The 21005-nt window shown below is 41.8% G+C and overlaps 1 protein-coding gene across 2 annotated transcripts in view; it reads right to left on the bottom strand.

Moving 5' to 3' along the window:
- The window catches only part of LOC143361451 (uncharacterized), a 305416-nt gene that overhangs the window by 79785 nt on the left and 204626 nt on the right, over positions 1 to 21005 (bottom strand). For both annotated transcript variants that reach the window (XM_076800839.1, XM_076800838.1), the window contains exons 3-4: positions 10734 to 10924; positions 5680 to 5869 (exon numbers count right to left, since the gene is read on the bottom strand). In XM_076800839.1, the coding sequence (XP_076656954.1) occupies positions 5680 to 5869; positions 10734 to 10924 (381 nt within the window). The remainder of the gene's footprint in view (positions 1 to 5679; positions 5870 to 10733; positions 10925 to 21005) is intronic.

Raw genomic sequence — 21005 nt, forward strand, 5'->3', positions numbered from 1 at the left:
GAACGGCTTGAGGCGACGTACCCGCGGAAGGGTCTCGCATGTCGTTCAGTTTATAAAGTTGTTCGGAGCAGCGCGAGCGTATTACTTGAAGAAAATAATACGCAAAAACTCGAAAGTTCGCTCTGAAAACATGCATAATACACGCTTTGAGGAGTTTCTCCCTCGCGTACACGTCTCTCTGTGCTGCTAAATTTCGTAGCTCGTTCTCACACATTGCTCTCCATTATTACATTCTTTTACCTCGTGAATTACGCGCACTTCCAGCTTTCTTCTTTATTCAAAAAATGCATAGAGAGCTTTAGTACGCGAGCTTACCACCGGTTAGGAACGTTTCGCTCACTACGGCGCTTTCTTAGGTTTCCGTTTGCGTGGCAAGTGTCGTTCTTTCTCGCGAATAATGCCATACGGTCCTTTAAACTGTGTAATTATTTTCTGTGATAATTTGTGAATCGATCCAAGCGCGTAAAAGTCGACAAGTTGAATATTAAATTGGGTACAGTAGTTTGAATTTTCTAAAAAAATCGGTAAGCGAGAGATTTGCGGAGCAAGAAGCCATGATGTCGCGCGCATAGTTCACCAGAGCTCTCCGAGAAGCGTATAACGAGGGACGCGCGCTCTTTGTTCTCGTTAGTATCCGATTTCCCCGCGATCGTCGTATATTTCCGCGTCGCGTTAGCTCGGCATGCGATCGAGAAATCGAACCGGACGAGGTCCGTAGCTTCCGGTTAGCGAGAACGGAATACGTGCGCACGGAAGATAAGCAGATTCCGCGTCTGCCGGATTTATCGTGGCTTCGATAAATCTTTGGTTTGCAAGGCTGACGGTAGATACTGCGCTCCGGCATTAAGGCAAGGGAGATTGAGATGTTTAGCGACTAGGCGGACAGAGGGGAAATCGAAACGACCTGTTCCGACGACCGATACGAGTTTCGTGCGCCGGTCTTCCGAATTGACAGGCTGTTTCGGTGATCGATGCTTCCGCCTGTCTTCTCTACGATTGATAAACCTTCGTTTGCCAACCCTCAGCAACCCTTGTAATCTCCTCTGTAACGAATACTATTCATGGACGTTCCCTGAAAATCGAGGTTTGCGTCACGCTCTGTTTCTTCGTACTCGAATTTTATTCGATAACTCGGACGAAACGTTGAAGGTTAATGTGGTTTTAGTTTTCGTTCGATTGTTGCTGGTTGGTGGACACTTTTAGTAATGTACTTTTTAATGACTGAACTCAATGCTTACTCGCAAACGAGTTCTATTAACTTTTATCTTCAATTGAATATTTAGTGATTGGCGGCCATTTTCCACGAAGTATTTCCATTTCTAATTTATTTATTACTGGTTGGTAGGCATGTTCGGTGACACGTGTCAATGCAAAAGTAAAAATAAATGAATTGGTACAACGGTTTGGAATATAATTCTTACCTTAGGTTGGGGTTACATTAGGTTGTTTAATAAGATAGATAAATTTATGTTGAGAGAAATTTTGCTCAACAAGAAAAATTCTTTCAACAATTCCATAGAAAATGATGATTTGAGATCATACCAAGAAATGATAAAGGACGTTTCTCCCTTTAACAGTCCCCAGTTCACAACGCTCAACAGAGAATGATTCTTTCTCCTGTCTAAGAAAATATGTCCTGTAAAAATGAGATACCCGCACTCGTTAATATCTTAATTGACGCGCCAATTGGTAGATCGTTAATGAGACGATGAAAAATCGTCTTTCTCGGAGAACAAGTGACCCCGGCTCGATAGAATTCCGATTTCTGATGCTGGTTGCGACAGAGGTTGTCAGCGATTCGACAAACTAAAAAGGCTTTCGAGAAACGTTAACGAAGCAAAGTCGGCCATCTTATCGAGCCAAGACAGAACAATGCCTCGTTACGCGAGAGCCTGAACAGGCGGTTCGCGTCCTGTTCTATGGATCGTCCTGCGCATCTCCTCGCGCGATTAAAACCTTCTTTATTCGAGGATCGCGAGACTTACGCTCTCACGACGACACTGCGCCCCGAGATATTATCGCGGACAAAGTGAAAACATGCTTCGAGACCGCACGATTCCCCTCTTCGAGCATCCATCTTGAACTCATCCTTTTTCTGTTTGTTTCTTCTTAAATTCACTGAAGTTCTTCATTCAATCTCTTTTTCAAACAAATTTTTCAATGGAAACCTAGCCACATTGAAATCTGTTGTGAAATATCAACGATTGCCAGTTGCAAAAATACATTTACAAGCAATCTTTGGCAACATCATGAATGAAATAAACATATATTTCTTGTATCGTGGCTTTGACAGACGCAGACCTGAAGATACATTCGATTTTCTCAATTCTACAAAAATGCAGAAAAAAGGAATTAAAAATTTGTCTGCGTGCCAGAAGCGACAACCGTTCGTAAACAGATGTCCAATTAATTTTGAAACGTTAACGAAACAGTTTCAGCCCCCTGTAATCCTCCGGTAAGAAATCGGATCAATCAGTTCGCCGATTAATTTTTCCCGAGGTTCGCGCTATCGATGGAAAAGCGCTTTTTCCTCTGGTGGAAAACTGGAGGAAAACATCGAATTTCCGTTTCGCCTTGGGCTCCCTTAATTGCGGCCCGGATAGATCCTGAAGATATTTGTTCTATCCGATCGTTGGGGCGGTCCGCGATTTTTCTCGGGAAAATTTGCATTCCTCCGGGGCTCTCGCTCCAAGAAATTTCGTACGTGGTAAGAATGTCGGACAGTCTTCTTCTTCTTCTTCTTCTTCTTCTTCTTCGGGTCCCTGATATCTCGGAGGACCTTTCCTTAGTCCGCCATTTTCATGTGTTCCGGGAGCTCGGAATTGATGAGAAATTAATTATTTGTCAAAAACCTAATTTTTAGAAGATGAGACCCTTCTAACCCTCTTATTACCTAAATTAAATCTCAATTTTGCTATTTGTCAAGAAGAACGGAGAATAAAAATTAGTGGCGATATCTGAGAACTTAGGTATCGGTCGAATGAGAATTTTTGCGAACCTAATTGCTTTCTACAAATTGTTAGACCCGACTGTGTACAGTGCTCGCTGCAAGGTTTGCACAGCATCTCGTTAACAATCGCATTAACATGATACAATGTTCTCCGGTTCAATAATTCTAAACTTCCGGCCAACAGTATGCACATTAACACAATTGGACACGAATTGTGTAACCATGACACTATTGATTGTCAATTGGGTCATGACAATATAGCCGCGGCGAGTGTTTTACTGCTGGCACTGCGTTCGTAATCGTCGCAGACCTAACCGTGTAATTATACGAAACATTACGCGCATCTCTCTCCGATCTTGCGAAATGGATAGTTCAGAAAAGACTAAAAAACCAATTCAAATCAATCTTGAAATATGTTTCCACAGGAATTTTGTAACTTTCGAGGTCTCAAAAGAAAGCTGAAAAATTGCACTTCGCTATGAACCCATTTGCCACTATAAAATAATCCGAAAAATTTTTTACAATTTTACCAGAGACCACTCCCTTGTGAAACTCGATGAACGTAAATGGTCTCGAGCATCATCAATTGTACAGGGTGTATAAAAATTATATGTCACGATCATCGTAGCGTGATTCCACACCTCCGGATCGGTGGAGATCTGTGAAAACAAAAACGCACCGCAAAATTCATTTTGACCTGGAAAATTAAGGGTCAAAGTATCGAAAAATTTTAGTGACGAGTACTATACGATGCAACAAAAGAAAATTTTTCGACACATTGACCTTCATTTCCAAGGTTAAGGTGAATTTTGTCGGTGCAATTTTATAACAGATCTCCAGCGATCCACTGGTGTAGAATCACGCTACGGTGGTCGTGACATATAATTTTTATACGCCCTGTACAATTCAAGGGTTAGGGTCAGACAATTTCCAAAATCCATTTCAATCGGGGGGTTGATTGAAAAGAACTAGTTTTTGCACCTAATACGTCAGCTTCTTCGGTCTTGTTTTTCAGAGAACAATAACCCGAAGTTTGAGGGGAGGGCGAGAAAAAAGTGGAAGGATGCGGTTAACAGAGAGTTGCCGAAGAAGTTGCACGGTGAGATGAACTTCGACAGAAGAGCCGCGGGGTAACTTGGCTTTCAGGTTCGGCAAGTTTTCGCGTCCGACGAGGAAAATCGTCGTCGCGACGTGCCGGCTGTCCCGGAAGCCCGACTTTCGCAATTACGTAGTCGATATCATGTAAATCCTACAGCCGGCGTGCGCGCTACAATTGACGAACGACGAATCCCGCCTTCCCTGAAACTTTTCCGTGGAAACGCTCGCCCGGCTAATATCCCGCGGGGAATTCGTTGTCACGTGCGCGCCGATCCCGGGCACAAAACACCGAAAATTCAATTTCCATCTCGGCGAGAGACCCCGTGGGGATGAAATATCAAGTGGAGCGGATACGTCGTTTTCCGTCGTTTTCGGAGATCCGCGAGAGAGAGAGATAACGGACGAGGGAACACGGAACACATTCGAGAGGACAGTTCTTACACTTCCATCGAATTAGGGAAAAAGTCGGCTGTGTTTCAGAATTTATTGCGAGAAAAGGAAGTGGCATAGGGGTGGGGAAACTTTTTGCAATTTTCTCGGGCATCGTTTAGCAGTATAAATTAATTTTCGTTGCACGCTCGGTCCAATGGTAACTGAACCACATCTCTTTGACCTCGGAGAAGAATGATTGGACTTTAAGGGGTTGATTGGAGTCCATTTTGGAATCTGTTCCCGTAGGAATTCTTTAACCTTAGAGGTCCCGAATCTGTTCACGATAAATCTATTAGGACCTTGAATAAGTTCTCGCTGTTTCTTCAAAAATGGCAGTAGCAGTACCACGTTCGTGGAATTTCGAATGGTAACACACACGCAAGGCAGTAGTGTATCTAACCTTAAATTTCAGTGTACGGTAGTTCACTTTAGTGTAAACAAAGTAATTTTTTCTTAGTTCTGAAAATGTCTACTTTTGTGCCAAATAAAGTGTATTTGCGGGGAATTTTATTGCACTACTTTATTCAAAAGAAATCTGCAGCTGAAGCGCATAGAATTCTTGTCGAGACTTATGGTGACAATGCTTTGTCGGATACGACATGCAGAGACTGGTTTCGACGCTTCAAAAATAATGATTTTGAACTTGAGGATAAAGAACGTTTTGGCGCACCGAAAAAATTTGAAGACGAAAAGTTGGAGGAATTACTCGATCAAGACCGATCTCAGACGCTAGCAGAACTTGGAAAAACATTACAAGTAGATGAGTCAACTGTTTCGTAACGTTTAAAAGTTTTAGGAATGATCCAGAAGCAAGGACATTGGGTAAAAGCTTTTATTTTGTAAAAGAAACAGCGAGAACTTATTCAAGGTCCTAATATTTACAAAAAAAAAATCCGAGATCATCTAAAGAAATATTGTTCAATCTCACAAACCACCCCCTCAACTTCAAATAAAAATCCGAGAACAAGAAGCAAAGAAGGGAGACCGAACACCCCCTTTCAAGGGGGGGTGAAAGGGGCGAAGATTCCTCAAGAAATTTTCTCAGGGGGTGAAACGAGTCCCTCTTCATTCCCAGGATTGGTTCTCCTTCGGGAAGTGCGGGTGCATCGCGAGAACCAGTCTCGGGGAAAAGTTTTACGAGCTGCTGCTGCTGGTGCTGGCGAGTAGGCGAGGCAGCCGGTATGATTTATGGCACTCACCCTGACGGGGGCGAAGATCTGGTCGGGCTTGATGTTCTCGAGCCTGTGCTCCTGCTCGCCTTTGTGCAGCAGCTGCAGGTGCGGCTGGAAGTGCGCCGGACAGAGGGTGCCTAGCGGAAGCGGCGACGCCCACGCAGGCAGGTGGGGTGGATCCCGGGTGCCAAGCTCCCTGTAGAAAGTCTTCAGGAATCTGGAAACAATGGGTTCTCAAGTTAATTACTGCTACACTGTACGCATTACGCTCTGCAACTTTTCACCGCATACAGGTTCAGTTTAAGGGATGCTCAGCTTAGTTGTCATTTCAAGGTCATGTTGTCGCACATCTGAGAACTCGTCTTGGCACCAACTGTCAGGTTATCCAGTCAAAAATGTATGTTCTGTTAAAGAAATTATCGGTGACCTTGAAAAGACCTTGAAGCATTACTCTAAATTTTGAATATTTTTTATTTTTTACTTGTTCAGTTTATCTTTGTAAAACTCTCACGCTTCGTAGATCCTAATCAAATTTAGTTTACTCAACAGATAAAAATTGATTTTCAAGTATGGTAAAAAGAATGGAAGAACGAATTGTTGGTATGAACGTGTATGCACGTTTGTGTTTCTGACGTGAAGTGCAACGCTGCTGGAAAAGCAATTATTGAATTTCAGGCTTGCAATTGTTTTCGATAAATCGAATGATACGATAAAACCTGTTTTTCAACAAATCAGTTGTACGATATAATATCGAATGAAGTTCTCTTGAATGGTAAAAGTTTCCGTGTTTTCGAAAGCGTTCACACGTGCAAGGAACATATATCGAATCGCGCAATCCAGTTATAATATTTAATGAAAAGAAGAACTGCAATTTTGTGCACGCGAAAATTTCGCAAACGGAACGTTTCACCGTTTTATGTAATTCAAGTTAACCGACACAGTCGCGGGACACCGCGCAACGCAATTATTAATCCATATTTATTTGAAATTACTGCTTCAATAACTTTTCTCCTGGCGAATGCAAATTTTACCATGGAAATTTAATTACCTAACGAGGAGACGAAATATTACGACCCTCCGAGTGCAATGAAATAATTTCAAACGTTTCCAGTTTCGCGACGCAAGAACCAGTTCGACGTGTACACGAGAGCACCGACTAGAGGGAAAAATCAATGAAACGTTACCGCTAATTAAAATAAAGGATGGTACCGGCATTATTTGTATTTTACCTCGTAAACCGTAATTGCTGTCTCCGGCAAAAAGTATTCTATCGAGCCAAGCCCCTATTATAGCAATTACTCAAGTAATGCTGGACAAAAACAGTTTTACTAGTAGCAACCATTTTTAATTGGAAACCTCCCCTTCCTCCGTGCTGTCTAATTATTTTTTTGAACTATTCTGAATATTCACTTTTAATATCCTGCCAATATTCAATATTCTATACGCTTTTTTAAACATTTTTACTAAACGTATACCTGTCAAAGCTTTTTTCATGGTATCCTAATTATACAAAATTGTCAAGTGCAATTTTTGACTCCCAAAATATTAGGATGAAAGTAGAGGGAATAAAAACTGAAATTTAAACATCACCGGATCTCCTCAGCGTCCATCGCTGCTGAGGAACTATGGTCCATACCACAGAAAATTATTCCCAGAGGAGTCTCTGGAAGACTATAATAAACCACTCGTGTCACGAATGAAGAATAAAGAACGAAAAAAAAAGATAAAGAAACACGGTAAAAAAGGGGTAAAAAAGTTTAACGCTTTTACTACCCACCCAGGAAGTTAAAAAATTTCGCGGTATTAAGATCATTTATTTAACGAAACTAAAACTGAGATGTTAAACACGATACTGAACACTCTGTCGATTTTCTTGTGTTTTCGTTCCTAGCCAAGTTTGAAACACTGAATAAATTAAATCTAATTAACTAATTTAGTTTTTTAATCTGTCAGGTGTTTGAGAAGCCCAGAATGGTTGACTTCGTCCAATTTCCCTTAGGGTATACACTCAAATTACTGTACTATTATTCGACTGCAGATCTTTATGCAAAATAAAAATTGTCTGCATCAATTATCAAAAACGGAATAAAATTGAAAACCGAGTAAATAACAATTGTTCAATAGACTCTTACATTAATGAAATAGAGACCGCTATCTGGAAACCTACACCGTCATAAAATAATAATTATGGCGTTTTTACATGAGAAAAACAATTGCAACCAGAGTGATTAAAAATGGTTCGAAATAACAGATTGATGCATTAGTATCGCAGCGTCTGCGTGCCCGCGCTAAGGTAGCGATATTTTGACATTCGTGATTAAGGGTTGAAGTTTTTAGATTTTCCAGCTGGCAAGATTAATATTCGGTGGTTGTCGTCGGTCATCAAATTCGAATCTGTCGATAACCATAGCGGAACACAGGGGGGGGGGGCAAACCCATGAAATCGGCATGGCTGGACCTGTCGAAGTAATCGGCCGGAAGCCGTAAAGCCAGTCCCTATCCACGTCCGGTCCCTTTCCACGGTTGATCACCTTCGCACAGGCTCCCGGGCCGAGATCATCAATCTTCGTACGGTACCGCGTGTACAACGAAATGCATCATTCAACGTGAAACTGCCACTTAGCGTGACTACGGTTTCGTCGCTTGGGAAATTAACCGGTCACTCGATAAGCGAACTACTTCGGCCGAACCTGCGCGTTCCGTCGACGCGAATTAATTGCAGTTTTCCCTTAGAAATTCACCCCTTTCGAACGAACCACCTTAATCTCAGCTTCCGAACATACTCGAGTCCCCTCCGGTATCGATCAAAAGGTATCCAATATACCCCTTCAACAGAGTACCATCTGTGTCGCGTCAAAATGGCCACCCAGTATATTAAATGCTGTATATGCATTTTTAATAAATTGCGGTGTGTGTATATGTTCTCTTTTTATGTTTAGTGACGACGAAAATACAGGATTTAAGGTGGTGGTGTCAAATGATACACCCGGTATATTGTGTTACGCTTTAAACGGTTTTGTAATAAATAATGGTTCGTATATGTTCTCTGACATTTTTCTACACGATTAAAAATAAAACTGAGAATTACTGTGTCCTATAAAAATTGAACACCCAGTATATAGTACGTTATAAGTCCAAGCTTAGCGTCCTCGTGCCCCGTTGAAGTCAGCTCGAGCCTTTGCTTTTACTTGCAATTTTTATAAATTGATCTAAATGAAACACCCGGTATATTGTACTACACTTTAAACGGTTTTATAGTAAGTAATGGTTCGTATATGTTCTCTGACATTTTTCTACACGATTAAAAATAAAACTGAGAATTACTGTGTCCTATAAAAATTGAACACCCAGTATATAGTACGTTATAAGTCCAAGCTTAGCGTCCTCGTGCCCCGTTGAAGTCAGTTCGAGCCTTTGCTTTTACTTGCAATTTTTATAAATTGATCTAAATGAAACACCCGGTATATTGTACTACACTTTAAACGGTTTTATAGTAAGTAATGGTTCGTATATGTTCTCTGACATTTTTCTACACGATTAAAAATAAAACTGAGAATTACTGTGTCCTATAAAAATTGAACACCCAGTATATTGTACGTTATAAGTCCAAGCTTAGCGTCCTCGTGCCCCGTTGAAGTCAGTTCGAGCCTTTGCTTTTACTTGCAATTTTTATAAATTGATCTAAATGAAACACCCGGTATATTGTACTACACTTTAAACGGTTTTATAGTAAGTAATGGTTCGTATATGTTCTCTGACATTTTTCTACACGATTAAAAATAAAACTGAGAATTACTGTGTCCTATAAAAATTGAACACCCAGTATATTGTACGTTATAAGTCCAAGCTTAGCGTCCTCGTGCCCCGTTGAAGTCAGTTCGAGCCTTTGCTTTTACTTGCAATTTTTATAAATTGATCTAAATGAAACACCCGGTATATTGTACTACACTTTAAACGGTTTTATAGTAAGTAATGGTTCGTATATGTTCTCTGACATTTTTCTACACGATTAAAAATAAAACTGAGAATTACTGTGTCCTATAAAAATTGAACACCCAGTATATAGTACGTTATAAGTCCAAGCTTAGCGTCCTCGTGCCCCGTTGAAGTCAGCTCGAGCCTTTGCTTTTACTTGCAATTTTTATAAATTGATCTAAATGAAACACCCGGTATATTGTACTACACTTTAAACGGTTTTATAGTAAGTAATGGTTCGTATATGTTCTCTGACATTTTTCTACACGATTAAAAATAAAACTGAGAATTACTGTGTCCTATAAAAATTGAACACCCAGTATATTGTACGTTATAAGTCCAAGCTTAGTGTCCTCGTGCCCCGTTGAAGTCAGTTCGAGCCTTTGCTTTTACTTGCAATTTTTATAAATTCATCTAAACGAAACACCCGGTATATTGTACTACACTTTAAACGGTTTTGTAATAACTAATGGTTCGTATATGTTCTTTGGCATTTTTCTATACGATCAAAGATAAAACTGAGAATTACTGTTTTCCATAAAAATGAAACACCCAGTATATTGTACGTTATAAGTCCAAGTTTAGCGTCCTCGTGTCCCATTGAAATTGGTTTGAGCCTTTGCTTTCACTTGCAATTTTTATAAATTCATCTAAATGAAACACCCCGTATATTGCACTACACTTTAAACGGTTTTATAATAAAGGTTCGTATATGTTCTCTGACATTTTTCTATAGGATCAAAGATAAAACTGAGAATTACTGTTTTCCATAAAAATTTAACACCCAGTATATTGTACGTTATAAGTCCAAGTTTACCGTCCTCGTGCCCCATTGAATTCAATTTGAGCCTTCGCTTTCACTTGCAATTCTTATAAATTGATTTAATATTATTTATTGATTTAATATTATTTATTGATTTAACAATATTTTTTCAGAATCGAATGTCAACCGTGTCGAACGCGTTAAAAGACAATGGCCCTTCTCGGCTAAGAGTAGAGAGCGTGCTCGTCGAAAGTGATCCGGAGGTGTCCGTAAGGGTCCGACAATTCCCAGATACTGAACTCTGGATTGCAGGGTGTGGAAGAAGCAAGATGTTCGTACTGACCTTAAGAGTCTTCCCAGGGGATCCCTTTCCGGAGACGGGGGGCCTCCGATTCCGCTTCCGGCGCCGAGTCTCCTCGAGGAAGCACGTGCGCTCGATATGTAAGCGGCGGGAGCTGGCGGCGGACTGCAAGGCGGGCAACAAACGGGGCTGCTGCCCCCGGGGGTCGACAGGGTATAACTCCTCTCCAATTCCTGAAACAAAAGAACAGAGAAAAGCCGTCTTAGCAAGTCCCTCGAACTCGGTTCGCCAGTTTTCCACCCCCCCACCCTCGGCGCTGTCGTTTCAATACGCGCGGAATGTCGCGGGCAAATAAATGTCGTCCCTGTTGTTTTCAAAGGCGGAAACCGGTGTTTATGAATCGATATACCGTGTAGCCGTACTGGGAATATCCTCGAGCAATGCTTCGGGGCATGCGACGTCAAACGAGGATACTCCGGATCGCGCGGGTTATGGCATTTGTATTGTAAACAGTAGAGTGAAGAACAATTTAAATAATATTTATTTTATCGAGTGAAAATATGCTTCGTGTTTTGACAGCAATGTGGATTAATTGATTTTGTGAATAACTAGAATAAATAGGAAAAGTTGATCAATATTTTTCTCTGTGTAGAGTACACTGAGTGGGCGTGGCTATTTTGCTCTCGGTTTCCTGTTAGAGCCAAAGCAGTGCCCCCCACAGTGCATTGTTAGATGCTCGATGTCTTTTAAAGATCTAGTTCCAGATTGTAAAATTAGAATAGCTTTTCTCTCACGATTTTTGTATAGGAAGATTTAAAGGGGCGTGGCTAATTTGCTCTCGAATTCCTCTTAGAGCCAAAGCAGTGCCCCACAGTGCACTGTTAGATGCTCGATGTCTTTTAAAGATCTAGTTCCAGATTGTAAAATTAGAATAGCTTTTCTCTCACGATTTTTGTATAGGACGAGTTAAAGGGGCGTGGCTAATTTGCTCTCGATTTCCTGAAACAACCAAAACAATGCCCCCACAGAGTATGCCTGTTACATAGCCAATCTCTCCTAAAATTTAGTATCGAAGATTACGATGATCTTTTTCCGAATATTATGTAGAACGATTTGAAGAGGCGTGGCCACGTTGGTCTTAATGGGCCAAGGACAGTGCCCTACGGGGCAGTCTACGTCTGCATGCTCGGTCTAGGCGCGGAGACTAATGGTTGTAAGCATGCTCGACTCAACGCTCGAACCAACAACCTTCTCGTTGACCTGAGGTAATCGATGGTTAAATGCCGAGTCGTTAGCTGCGAAGGTGCTCTAATTAACGGCCCTAGGGATCCCAGTGCCCGTGCCCTATGCTCGCTTCATTTGATCGGAATCCTCCGGCTTGCTGAATATATTATTCAAAATACCTGGCAAGTCACCTGTTTGATCTTGCACACACATACTACGACCATTCTAAAATGAATATTCAAAAACAGTATAAATTACCATGATTTTAAAAAATCCAGACCAGCTATTCCCAGTATCGTCCACGTTTTTCACAAATAGACCTCGGACTTAATGCATTTATAATCAAAACGAATAGGTCGATACAACAAGAAGGCGTTAGAGAGAGAGAGAGAGAGAGAGTGCTAGATTAGGCTAAACTTCACTTCGGGAAACCAGAAATTTTAAACTTTTTCTTAGGCAATTTTGCAGATTTGGATGAGAAGATGCCGAGTGTGCAAGTTTCAATCCTAGGGGATGAGTAGTTTAAAAGTTATGCGTGTTCGAAGTGACATTAAGCGTTTCTGACAGCTGTTCCCCACAATTGATTTTGTCTGCCCACCTTTAGAAGATCGTTTAATGGAGTCTGGATCGCAGCAGATCACAGTTTCGCGAGCACTCGACCAAGTTTCCAGCAGTGCATTTCGGGCTGAACCGGTCACGTTCGCGACCGGGACACTCTTGTCGAGTGGCGAATTCGTTAGGTGGAGCGGGATCGAGGATAATCTGCGGGACCCGGTAGCATACGTTGCCCGGAGGCCCGTTCTTTGCCTTTACGGTTCTGTTCTCGGCGAGCTATCGCGAATTCGTGGGAAATCGTGCGGTCACGTCGCTGATCAGCTCGCAAGAAACCGCTTACGGTCAGCGATAGCGGGCCGGCCGCCTTTCAATCGCAACGCTACGTGACCCGAGATAAGTCGATCAGAAACGGCGAAAGCTAAGAGCGTCTCTCGTTTTCACCTGCTCGGTCCCACCTGGGACCGATTTGCCCTTTCCTCGTCGTCAGCGCCACTTTCCTCCCCCAGATTTCACTCATCCACGCGATTTTTATTTATAAATTAGTGGAGAATTGTTTCCATTGAACAGAATTTCACCTTTCTATTTCAGTCTACCACCAATATCTCGGAATAAATAATGAAATAATACACGTCAGAACGTTTACAAATACAACACGTACACCTTTTATCCGATTCAATTTAATCAACTTGCTCGTAGACGTTAGAGCAAAGACAGTCAATTTCCGGGGTAGTTTTCACCCCATAAATTCGCATGGCGGATAAAGAAGCGGGTGGCCGGTGTTCGTGTCCGCCGCAGACTCGGTTTCATCGGAACCAGAAGAAGACGGCAACGTTTCTCGCAGGGTATGCATTTCCACAGGCACGTTTCCCCGCAAGAAACACGTCGGCGAGCGTACGCGGATTAAGTTGCATCCGTATCGTCTCTACGTCGCGCATTTCGTTGACCGAGCTCGTGGTTGCCGTTTGGCCAACTTCTACACGGGACCCGTGCAACGTGGAAAAAGCCGCATGCAGGATCAAACCGGAGGTCAGGAGGTAAATAATTAAACGCCGGAAAACGCGACCCGAATGGAGCATGGGGTTGGAACCACGGGTCGAACAAAAACGGGCCTGGGACGGGCTCGTACGGAGGAATAAACGCGGTACGACCGGAAACTCCGGCGAAGAAAGCGAATTAACGAATAAACAAGAAGGTAATGGTTGTTGGTACCTTGGGCGAGGTGTGTGGGATTTTTTGAAAATTTTGGAACCGCCAGATATGTTTGCAAAAATGGAATTAAAACGATATTGTGCATTTGAAAGCCAGAACACGTACAATGAGCTACAGGGAATGAATAGTCGAATAATCTCGGAACTTATGGTTGAGGAGTTGTTGTTCGTACCTTGGGTGAGGTGTGTGGGATTTTTTGAAAATTTTGGAACCGCCAGATATGTTTGCAAAAATAGGATTAAAACAGTACTGTGCATTTGAAAGCCAGAACACGTATAATGAGCTACAGGGAATGAATAGTCGAATAATCTCGGAACTTATGGTTGTGGAGTTGTTGTTGGTACCTTGGGCGAGGTGTGTGGGATTTTTTGAAAATTTTGGAACCGCCAGATATGTTTGCAAAAATAGAATTAAAGCAGTACTGTGCATTTGAAAGCCAGAACACGTATAATGAGCTACAGGGAATGAATAGTCGAATAATCTCGGAACTTATGGTTGAGGAGTTGTTGTTCGTACCTTGGGTGAGGTGTGTGGGATTTTTTGAAAATTTTTGAACTGCCAGATATGTTTGGAAAAATGGGATTAAAACAGTACTGTGCATTTGAAAGCCAGAACACGTATAATGAGCTACAGGGAATGAATAGTCAAATAATAGTGGAACTTATGGTTGTGGAGTTGTTGTTGGTACCTTGGGCGAGGTGTGTGGGATTTTTTGAAAATTTTTGAACCGCCAGAAATATTTGCATAAATAGAATTAAGACAGTACATTTGAAAGCCATATCTGATGAAAATAATAAATAACAAATAATCGTGGAACTTATGGTTGTAGAATTCTAATAAACACTGGATTGGACATTTATAAAACATTTGGGTTCAGCAAAAGCAATTAAATTACCAAAATAGCTGTAGAAAGCTGTAAATGAAAAAGTCGGAAATATAATTAGAATCGAATTGAAAGTGAAACCGTTAAATACACGTGAGGACTTGTGGTTGCAAAATTGCGCTGAATACCTCGGAGGACCTGTCTGTTACAAAGAGAGTTCGGGGTGTGTCAAAGAGGCCAAATGGAAAGGGAGAAATGGGGTTCGAATAATTTTCGCGAGCGCATTTTATTTTCGTTCGATGATACTTCCCATCGACTTGGCCGCATCGAAAGTTCGAGGGCAGCGCGATGCCGCGCAATTACGGAGATAACGAGCCGCATTCACGCAGCAGCCGGGTTCTATTAAAATCATGAAAATTGTTTTCAATGGAGCGCGCGTCCCCTTAACGAGCGACTTCGATGACAATTAAACTAGAGAGTGAGAGAGGGAGAGAGGATACCCTTTGAAATCGCGGATCGATCGAGAGGTCTCCGCACCAAGGCAAAAGGGGATATAGTAACACCGGGGATCGAGGGACACCGAAATGCACCGGGCCCGCAATTAAACCCGCTAATCGTGTAACTCGCGGTTATTAATCCCGCCGAGGGAGAGAGAGAGAGAGAGAGAGAGAGAGCGTAACGACTTCGGCCCGAGCCTCGTCAGGATAATCGATCAAATTAAATAACGAAGCTGTCGGATCCCGAACCTCGTGTCCGAGTTAATACCGGATGAATTCACTGTCCCCCGGTGTATCCGCGATTCTTCCGCGAATTAACCTTCCCTGAAACTCATTAACTTCCCTGACTCATTGCCAATCGTTTCACAGAATTAAAACAAAAAATATTCCGTCTCTCTGCGTTTCATTAGACTGCGTCTTACGGAAGATTTATTCTTCCTTGTGCCTGTACTGTGAACCGTACGGCGATTTGCTAAAGGAATTTTGATCGTTTAATTGTATTATTTTCCGAAGAATAATTTTTAAGTATTTTATTAGACCGTTTCTCGTGGAAGGTTTATATTTACTTGTAGCACGACAATCACTCGGTTTATACAAAAAGTTGTAATTATACTTTGAAGCGACCTTGAATGACCTTGAACTACAGCTCGTTATAAATACTTCACTAGATAATACATGACCTTTATATTTTCATAATGGAAGGTAAAAGACGTACTCTATTTAAGAAACTGAAGAAGTCGACCTATACACGTTTAATGACGTTTAAAAGGCATTCTTCTTGAGAAGATGAAGACGACCTTTACACGCTACCTACGCGATCATCTAAAAAAAGATTGTTGTCGGATCACGTACCGATTGATACCAAGTAATTTTTCTCTGACACGTCTTTTCCTATCGCCCTCAATAACGTATTGAAAAATTGTTTTACTGCACTAAATTACCATGCAGAGCTCCCGCGACACTCTTTCCTTGGCCCCCACGGGGTATACTCAACGCTAGTGGGGATAATTTCGCGACATTTACCGTCCACGTCTCGGCGACATAAATCACTGTATATACCCAGAGAAACGAACTTATACTTGTAGAAATAAAATTGAATTCAGAATTCCAGACCTAGTAAACCCAGTGTCAATGCTCGGTAGGTTTATTGTTAACCCTTAGCACTCGAGTGGTGACTCCGAAGCACCACTAGAAATCGTTCTGGCATTATTTCAAAGAAATTACAAAAAATATTACAAAATATTCGTTACATTACAAAATTTGTATGTAATAGATTGCTAAACATTTAACCCTCAGCACTCGAACGGCGACTGTAAGACGCCACTAAAAATTTCTCTATCATTATTCGCAATATTTTTTACATTATTAAATCCGTTTGTATTCAATAAATTTTACGAAACATTTCAGTATTGTACGAGTAAATTCCACCATTTTCGCATGTACAACACGAAAAACTATATATACGAGGGAAATATTCTAGGTACGAAGAAATGTTTCATTTTGGAGTTAAAATACCTTCGAGTGCAAAGGGTTAAATATTACACGTGGAAATCGGATCAGTTTCGTACGAACAAAATGAAAATATTCCAAGACGGAAGAGAAATTGAGTTTTACAATGAAAATAGCGCCGGGTGCAAAGGGTTAAATTAGTTCGTTTCTTTCGACCCCAAATGGACCTCGAAAGCAGCTCAGAGTCTCAGGAAAATCCATTTTTTCCACAGAAAACCGGGCAACGCACGGCGTTTCCCATGGTGTGGCACCGTGGACGCGGTTTTTTGGCGCGGTCCCCGGAAAATATTCGAATGCGAGGAGGGATGTCGCTGGCAGACAAAGCTCGGTGTCGTCCCCGGGACAATGGCTGCGCAAAACTGCGGCTCGCGGAAGGTCTCGACGTCGCGGCCAGACGGGAGGATGTTCGGCGGCGTTAATTCGAGGTAATTACTCGCTGCAGACGACAAAGGGCTTCCGCGAGTTCGATGGAGTACACGCGTCGTCTTGGAGGGGGGGGGGGGGGGAAACGCGAACCAGCGGAAGCGAGTACGAGCGAGCATAAGCGTGTTAGAGCGAGCTGGAGCGGACAAAGGGTTTCCCTTGGCGGATTACCGGAGACGAGCGTCTTCGTGCTTGTCAACGACGCGCCCTATACCGTGTAATACGACGGGGTAACTGCGGGGCAAATACGTCGTTAGGAGCATTCCCGGAGCCGGCAACTTGAGAAGAACGACCGTGATGGCCCCGTTCAATTACGCTACTCGCGAGAGAGGTTTACGATCATCCGACGCCTGAATTTCGCGACAGGTGCGTCGCGCTCGCGATATCTCAGCCTTCTAGGGCACGCTGTGTCGTTGTATGCTGATTCTCTTTGGTTTACGGATGTTTAGGGTGCATCGTTTACGGTTGCTCGTCTATTATCGTACGCTGATTAGCGTTGTCTCGTCGCGTCGCTCGGATTTAGTTTAATTATTACTGGATTTTACGCATTTATCACAGAAATGAGTACGTGAAAGTCAATTGAATCGTATATTTTTCCACTTATGAAGACAATTATCCCGAATAAAATTGTATACTAAAAATAATTTTTTGGGACCCTTTGAGCACTACCTTTCATTTAATATTGCACTCCGAGGAACAATACCAAATGCATACACTACATACTGAAAGTAGTGTTCACATTTTCTAACAACCATCTAACACGATCTTGAGAAAACAGAATAACAGAAAGTATAAAAGAAATTACCAATAAATTTTTGGTCACGTAAATTATATATACGTTCCAGTTTAGCCTGCCAAAGATATTTAAACAAAATACCAGGTACAAGTGCAAAGCAGCGTTTTATCTTTGGTTTGTCCAACAAATATGCAGCGACGAATAAATTGATCGAGAGCGAACATTGTTCGCGGCATAGTTTAAAGGAGCTTGCCAATTGCCGAGGACAAAGTGTTAGAACAATACGAGCACCGCGAACAATGGACGGGACGAAGCGTCTTCGTTCAGTATAGATTGTTTCCCCCCTCCATCGATATTGAATATTAAAGCAGCCGGGGCCGATTAACCGGAAACTATTTCATCCCATTGATCGGTCAAAGTGACGTTAATTACAGGCGGCAATCTTTTATTTCAGCCGTAGTCGCGTCATTTCGGGTCGGTCCGACGGAATTACCGCCTGAAATTACAATTAGCGTCGTAATTCAATATTCGGGGGCTGACGGAGAGCGAAAACGAAAATCGCCGCTTCGCGCGTCGCACGGTACGTAACGCGTTATTGTTTCACAGCGAGGCCTGTCGGTGACAAATGAAAAATTAACGGCCCCCAATTATGACATCGAACGACTTTCCGGACGCGACACGGTGCTTCGAAACCAATTTCGCCGCAAACGCGATCCTGAAAACGTATGTCGACGTGTCTTTCTTGAATCAATCACAGAAACGTCTTGTCCGACACCGTTGCACCGTATGCACTTCGTATGCACTTTTCGTATAGACATTAATTATATGAATTTCTATGCGCAATAGTATTTTACAGTTTTGTATAGCGTTGACTAGAAAGTCTTGTTAATCCCGAATATTTTTTGAAGAAATTATTTCACTTCGTTGCCTGGTATGCACTTCGTATGCAGTATTGGAATAGAAACTAATTTATACGTATTTCTATGTACAATTGGATTTTACAGTTTTGTATAACGTTGACTAGAAAGTCTTGTTAATCCCGAATATTTTTTTAAGAAATTATTTCACTTCGTTGCCTGGTATGCACTTCGTATGCACTTTTGGAATAGAAACTAATTTATACGTATTTCTACGTGCAATTGGATTTTACAGTTTTGTATAACGTTGACTAGAAAGTCTTGTTAATCCTGAATATGTTTTGAATAAATTATTTCACTTCGTTGCCTGGTATGCACTTCGTATGCACTTTTGGAATAGAAACTAATTTATATGTATTTCTATGTGCAATTGGATTTTACAGTTTTGTATAACGTTGACTAGAAAGTCTTGTTAGCCTCGAATATTTTTTAAACAACCTGTTCTACTTCATTGTACTGTATGCACTTTGTATGCACTTTTAATCTATATGAAATCTATATGAAATTGTATCTCGAATTTTTATACGAAGTCGATTAGAATGTCTCGGAAGTTTTGAATATTTGTCTAAGAAATTATTTCACTTCACTGTGCTGTATGCACTTTGTATGCACTTTTGATATAGACATTAATTATACGTATTCTATTTTAAATTAATATATAAAGTCTTTCGGAACGTCTTGTTAGTCTTGGATATTTTCTAGACAAGTTATACATTGTGGCCGACTTCTATTGAATGCACTCTGTATGCACTTACGGCATAGTTCACGTATGACACACTCCGCATCTAACCTACGTTAATAAATGACAAGATAATATTTAAGATAAATTTATCAAACTTCTCAAATGCTTCCAACCTACGTACCGCTTAAAATGGCGCCCACCAATATCCGCCGGGAACACAGAAAATCCGCAGTCGATTAATCACCTTTGCGCCAACTGAGCGTCGAGTTTAACACTGACTATCACTCACGGTAGTCCACTTCGAACTCCCGAAATTGCTCACTTTCCCCGACAACGAGTCTCGCATTCAATAAATCGACCGATAGATTGCGCGTCGCCGCGTGATAATTAACAACTCTCGGCGAATTAACGTCCCCCGAAAATCGAGAGTACCGTCGAGAGAGAGAGAGAGGGGGGGTCAATAGCGATTCGCACAATGCCGGACAAAATGGTGGTCGTTCATGACGAATCGTGGCGAGATGATAGGGCTAGAAAAACAGCTCAATGTTTTTACTAAATAAACCATAAACACCATGGGTCAGGCCTCGTATTTTATTGACGCGCTCCACCGTAAACACCATGGGCTCGGCTAGCGGCAAAATTCTTAGTATTGTAATTTTTTGTCGTGTATTTACGTTCCGTGAGTCGAGCGCGATTGCTATAACGGAGAAAGTCGTGGAAAGGGTCGACACCTGGGCGCTCCTGTTTTTGTTTCTGGCATGGGCTATCGGAACGTGAATCGCAGGGCAAGGGCGAGGGCGAAGGGAGGGGAAAATCGTGGACGGTTTGGTGTCGAGGAATCCCCGCGCGCGTTAAAGTTCCATCACTGCCGGAAGTTAATTTAATCCCGATCCAATTAAACCGGATAGAACGCTAAGCCTGCTGCCGGTGGGTGCAGTTGGGCGCGTCGGCAGTTAACGTGCCGACGCTGGCCGTGGCAGTTAACCACTGCGTAAATTGGAAATTGGCCTAGCGTCCAATAAATATCGGATTAGCCAATAAATCGGACGGAAAACGGCGACGCGTTATGCCTGCTCGAACAACGACGCCTACCAGTCGAATTATTGTCGCGTCCACCGACAGTGCACCGTTCCGACTAATTTTTCTTCGCTTCGCAACCCTAATTCTTCCATCAGGCTGTCGCACTAGGTGAGATTCTTCTGACGCTTTCCTCCGAATAAAATTTATAAACCACTGCTCGTAAAGAAATACATTCACATATTTACCGTGACAAAGTTACGTATGAAAAATATTTTACTTCGTCAAAATTAAAGAAGTTCTTGGGAGTCGCATTTACGTGGACACCCTGTATATCTTTGACAAAAATGGTGGAATTTAACATAGATTTGTAGAATTTAGGGACATTGATACATCGTTCCCGATTAGTTAACTCTTTGTACTCGAACGGCGACTGCAGGGCGCCATTAAAAATGGCTGCATCGTTATTCAAAATATTTGTACATTATTAAATTTGTTTGTATTTAATAAACTATTAAACACTTCAGTATTGTACGAGTAAATTGCACCATTTTCGTATGTATTATATAACATGAAAAAATGTACAGTGACTCCAACTAATATTCGTACGCTCTTAAAAATCGCATAACTTTGTCAATATTGGACTATACTACTTGAATATTTTTGAGAAGTTAGAACAATTGGATCAGTACGTAAAGTGAAAAAAATTTTTTACAATAATT

Source organism: Halictus rubicundus, chromosome 15 (genome assembly GCF_050948215.1).
Source record: "Halictus rubicundus isolate RS-2024b chromosome 15, iyHalRubi1_principal, whole genome shotgun sequence".
Lineage (NCBI taxonomy): Eukaryota > Metazoa > Arthropoda > Insecta > Hymenoptera > Halictidae > Halictus > Halictus rubicundus.